The 5,228-nt window shown below is 59.8% G+C and overlaps 1 protein-coding gene across 1 annotated transcript; it reads right to left on the bottom strand.

Annotated features, from left to right (window-relative positions):
• Positions 1-1,613: 1,613 nt before the first annotated feature.
• Positions 1,614-4,192, bottom strand: SSR4 (signal sequence receptor subunit 4). The gene is made up of 6 exons (XM_030468458.1): positions 4,118-4,192; positions 3,166-3,284; positions 2,994-3,068; positions 2,814-2,903; positions 2,632-2,697; positions 1,614-1,741 (listed from the first exon to the last, which is right to left on the bottom strand). The coding sequence occupies exons 1-6, from the start codon at positions 4,170-4,172 to the stop codon at positions 1,637-1,639; spliced, it is 510 nt and encodes a 169-aa protein (XP_030324318.1). The 5' UTR covers positions 4,173-4,192; the 3' UTR covers positions 1,614-1,636.
• Positions 4,193-5,228: the final 1,036 nt, after the last annotated feature.

The raw sequence follows: 5,228 nt of genomic DNA, 5'->3' as shown, positions 1-5,228 counted from the left end.
AAGCCCCCTATAGACCCCTGTTTACCTCACAACCCCCCCTATAGAACCCAATTACCTCACAAAATCCCCTATAAAACCGAATTTACCTCACAGAACCCCCCTATACACCCCTATTTACCTCAGCCCCACCCCTCAGCCCCCTATAGAACCACATTTACCTCACAAACCCCCCCTATAGACCCCTATTTACCTCACAGACCCCCCCTATAGACCCCTATTTACCTCAGCCCCACCCTATAGAGCCCCTATAGAACCACATTTACCTCACAACCCCCCCTATAGACCCCTATTTACCTCACAAACCCCTCCTATAGACCCCTATTTACCTCACAACCCCCCCCTTTTCCCTCACCCCTCCCTTCCGGAACCTTTTTACCTCATCCCATCCCCACAGCCCCCTCAGGGACCCCCTCCCCCCCTTTTCTCCTCTCCATCTCTCCCCTCAGCTCAGCCCCACGGGAATCCCCCCTCTCCCTCCCCCCCCAGCAGCCTTTGCCCTTCGGCCTCCGCACCCTCAGCATCCTCAAGAATCCCCCCAAAACCCCCTCAAAACCCCCCCAAATCCTCCCCCCCCCCCCCCCCCCCCTTCCTACCTCCTGGCTCCTGCTCGGGGCTGCGGCTGCCGCGGGGCTGACAGAACCCGAGCGCCTCGGCCACGCCCCCCGCGCCGTGACCCCGCCCCCTGCCGCGCCTGTCCACGCCCACCGAGGCTGTGACCACGCCCCCCAAACCCAACCCCTATGAGGCGTATCCACCCCCCCACAAATGACCACGCCCCCTATCGCCTGACCCCGCCCACCGGGACTGTGACCACGCCCCTCAAACCCAACCCCTATGAGGCGTATCCACCGCCCACGAATGACCACGCCCCCTATCGCCTGTCCCCGCCCACCGAGGCTGTGACCACGCCCCCCAAACCCAACCCATGAGGCGTATCCACCCCCCCACGAATGACCACGCCCCTATCGCCTAGCCCCGCCCACCCAGGGTTTAACCCCGCCTCCTGCCACACCTAGCCCCGCCCTCCGATGGGGTAACCACGCCCCCTCGACCACACCCATGGGGGGGGTGTCCCCTGGGCAGGAAGGGGTTAAACCCCCCCTCCCCTCCCCCCTTTCCTGGCTGCTACCCAAGGGCTGATGGGAAACCCCTCCCCCCCCTCATGACGTCATCCTGCTTGGTCATTGATGACGTCAGAACAGAACAGGGGGCAGAGACTTTTAGTGGGGATTTGGGGGGGGGGGGGGCAGCCTCTTTCCCCCTCATTTAACCCCAAAATGGGTGAGGAGCACCCAAAATGGTCACTTTGGGGAGGGGACTTCCCTTTAGCCCCTCCCCCACCACGTTTTTTATTCTTTTTGGGGGGTGTTTGGTTAATTTTTTTTTTTTTTTAATTTACTAGAACATTCAAGGGGGGGGGAATTTTTTTGGGGAGGAGGGGCTTGGTTTTTCTGTTTTATTTTTTTTGGGGGGGTTTTGTGCTGTTTCAGCCCTTCAATTTCCCTTTTCTACTTCTGATTCTTTTCAAGCTTTTTTTATTATTTTTTTTTTTAACTCACCACGATATTCAGGGATTTTTTTTTTTGGGGGGGGGGAGGGAGGAGCTTTTTGGGTTTTTTTTTTTGGGGGGGGGGTCTTATGCCTGGATGCTGCTTTTGGTGCTGAAAGCCAAATAATAAACCAGGAGCCCGATGGCAGCTGCTACAACCTCTGTTGACACCCAGGGCCCGTTCCAAGCACCCTAAAAAAGAAAAAAAAAAATAGGGGGGGGTGTCACTGATAAGCCCCCCACCCCCTAAAATATTGAGGCCCTCCCCTCTTGAAAAAAAAAAAAAAACTAAATCCCCCCAATTTCTGCCCAAAACCCTTCAGGACCCCCCCCAAAATTGAGGGGGGGTCCAAGCAGTTGCTGACCCCCCAAAAATTGAGGGGGGGGGTCCAAGCATTGCCCCCTCCCTCAAATCATAGAACTGGCTGGGTTGGAAGGAGCTGGAGAGAGTGATGAGGTCTCCCCTGAGCCTCCTCTTCTCCAGCCTCAACACCCCCAGCTCCCTCAGCCCTTCCTCACAGCAATTCTGCTGGATCCCTTCACAGCCTCCTTGCTCTTCTCTGGACCTGCTCCAGCACCTCAAGCTCCTTCCTGAGGGGCTGCGGGGCCCAGAACTGGACACAGGACTCAAGCTGTGGCCTCACCAGGGCTGAGCACAGGGGCAGAATCCCTTCCCTGGACCTGCTGGCCACGCTCTTCCTGAGCCAGCCCAGGATGCCATTGGCCTTCTTGGCCACCTGGGCACACTGCTGGCTCATGGTCACCTTCCTGGCAATCCAGACTCCCAGGTCCCTTTCTGCCACTCTGTGCCCAGCCTGGAGCTCCCCATGGGGTTGTTGTGTTGAACCTCATCCCCTTGGGATCATCCCAACTCTCCAGTCTGTCCAGGTCCCTCTGCAGAGCCCTCCTGCCTTCCAGCTGATCCACAGATTTCCTCATAATGGACTCAATCCCCTCATCTAAACCATCAATAAAGATACTGAACAGCACTGGGCCCAACACTGATCCCTGGGGGACACCACTAGTGACCTGCTGCCAACTGGATGCAGCCAAATCACCCCCCCCCCCAAAAAAAAACCCACCCTGTGGTCAACGTTGACAGTGAAGAGAGGCTGGATGCGGGACACGTCCTCGTTGTTCCTCTGAGCCTAACGAGGAGGAAAAGAGGGGGACAAGCATAAAAAAAAGGGGTTCAGAAGGGGGGGGGGGCACACCTTGGAGCAGCCTGATTGATTGGGGGGGGGTTTGGAGGGGTTTTCCCCACCTTTCTCAGGGCACTGTATGATTCCTCGTCGAAAAACTTCACCTCGTAGGTTCCCGAGTGGGCGTTCCGGTGCTCCAAGCTCCAAGAAACCTGGGGGTTGGGGGGCAATAAAATATTAAAAAAGCCCAAAAATAAAGTTTAGACCCCCCCAGATCTTTATTAGACCCCCCCCAGCCCCACCTGGTACCTCCCCACATCCTGGCCACGGGTGACAGGGAACTGCTTGCCGTTGACGTCGGCGTAAAGAGCTACGTTCTGTAAGGGAAAAGAATTATAAAAAAAAGGGGTTTTGGGGGATTGAGAGGCTCTCCCCCCAAAAAAATAAAATATTTTGGCCCCCCCCAGGCCTGACCTGAGCTCCGTTTTGACAGACCAAGGAGATTTCCACCAGGAAAACGCTCTCGGAGGAGATGACGGCATCGGATGTGGTGTAATAGGAGGGGACGATGGTGGGGGAGGGACAGGGCTCAGCTGGGGGGGGGGAGAGGAGAATTTGGGAGGGGGGAGATTGGAGAAAGAAGGGGGGTGCAGGGAGACCCCCACACACCACTTCCTGGGCTCAGAAAAGCCCCAAGACCCCCCCCCCCCCCCCATCCATCAGTTTCCTTCTCTCCTCAGCCCTCAGAAATCATTCGGGGGGGAGGGACCCCAGGACCCCCCCCCAGGACACTCACAGAGTCTCCAGGGCCCCCCAAGACCCCCTCCAGGATCCTCACAGGGTCCCCAAGACCCCCCTCAGGACACTCACAGAGTCCCCAAGACGCCCCCCCCCCCCCGGACCCCTAAAGACCTCGGGACCCCCTCCCAGGACCCTCACCGAGTCCTCAGGACCCCCCCACGACCCCAAAAAACCCCAGGACCCTCCCCCAGGACCCTCACAGAGTCCCCAAGACCCCCCCACGACCCTCAACCCTCCCCCTCAGGACATTCACAGAGTCCCCAAGACCTCCCCAGGACCCTCAAAACCCCCGGGACCCTCCCCCAGGACCCTCACAGAGTCCCCAAGATCCCCCCAGGACCCTCAACCCCCCCCCTCAGGACACTCACAGAACCCCCAAGACACCTCCAGGACCCTCAAAAACCCCGGGACCCCCGCACGACCCTCAAAAACCCCAGGACCCTCCCCCAGGACCCTCCCCGAGTCCCCAAGACCCCCCCAAGACCCTCGAAACCCCCCCTCAGGACCCTCACAGAGTCCCCAAGACCACTCCAGGACCCTCAAACCCCCCCCTCAGGACATTCACAGAGCCCCCAAGACCCCCTCAGAGCCCCCACGCCCTTGGGACCCTCCCCCTGCCCGGTACCCGCAGCCCGCAGCGCAGCCGCCAGCAGCCCCGCCACCAGCGCCAGCCCCGCCATGACTGAGGCAGCGCCGCCTCTTCCCGCCGACCCCTCCCTCCCCGCCGCCGACATCCGACCAATCAGCTCGAGGGGGCGGGGCCGCCGGCAGAGCGCTGACCAATGGGAAGCGCGTTTTCCTCCCTTGGCACCTCCCACCCTCCCGGGCGCGCGCGCGACGTGGCCGAAGGGAGGGGCGGGGCCGAGAGTCGCGCATGCGCAGCGCGGCGGCCCCGGAGAAAATGGCGGAGGGCGGGGCTTGAGGTGCCGCTTCCGGCAGCGTGGGGAGAGCGGAATGGCGGCTGGGAGCGGCTGGAGCTCCCCTCAGAGCCCCGCAAACACCCGCAAACCACTGCAAACCCTCTTCTCAAACCCCCACGAACCCCCACAAACCCTCTTCTCAAACCCTCTTCTCAAACCCCCGCAAACCCTCCCCACGAACCCCCGCAAACCTTCCCCACAACCTCCCACAAACCCCCACAGACCCTCCCCACAACCCCCCCGCAAACTCCCGCAAACCCTCCCCTCAAACCCCCACAAACCCCCTCAATCCCTCCCCACAAACCCCCACAAACCCTCCACGCAAAACCTCCCCGCAAACCCTCACAAACCCCCTTAAACCCTCCCCACAAACCCCCGTAAACCCTCCCCACAACCCCCCCACAAACCCCCTCAAACCCTCCCCACAAACCCCCGTAAACCCTCCCCACAACCCCCCTCAAACCCTCCCCACAAACCCCCGTAAACCCTTCCCACAACCCCCCCACAAACCCCCTCAAACCCTCCCCACAAACCCCCGCAAACCTCCCCACCGCCACCGCCCCTGGCGCCTCCCGGGTGTTGTCTGAAGCTGATAAAGGCCCAGCCGAACTGTTCAGAGTTTTGAGCCTTTAAACAGCAAAAGGGATTTCTTTTCGGGTCCAGGGGAACTCAGCTTGCGCTGGACAAAGCGTTCCACACCCCGAGGGAAAGGGTTGGGGTGTTTCTAGGGCAGGTGCCATATTGATATAAGTCACGGTTTAACACTGGCCCGGCGATTAAACCGAGTAACAGACGCTCTCTGTTAATCTCTCTCTC

This window comes from Calypte anna, unplaced genomic scaffold (genome assembly GCF_003957555.1).
Source record: "Calypte anna isolate BGI_N300 unplaced genomic scaffold, bCalAnn1_v1.p scaffold_118_arrow_ctg1, whole genome shotgun sequence".
NCBI classification, from domain to species: Eukaryota; Metazoa; Chordata; class Aves; order Apodiformes; family Trochilidae; genus Calypte; species Calypte anna.
Note: the sequence above shows the minus strand (reverse complement) of the source record. Positions and strands in the feature narration are given on the sequence as shown.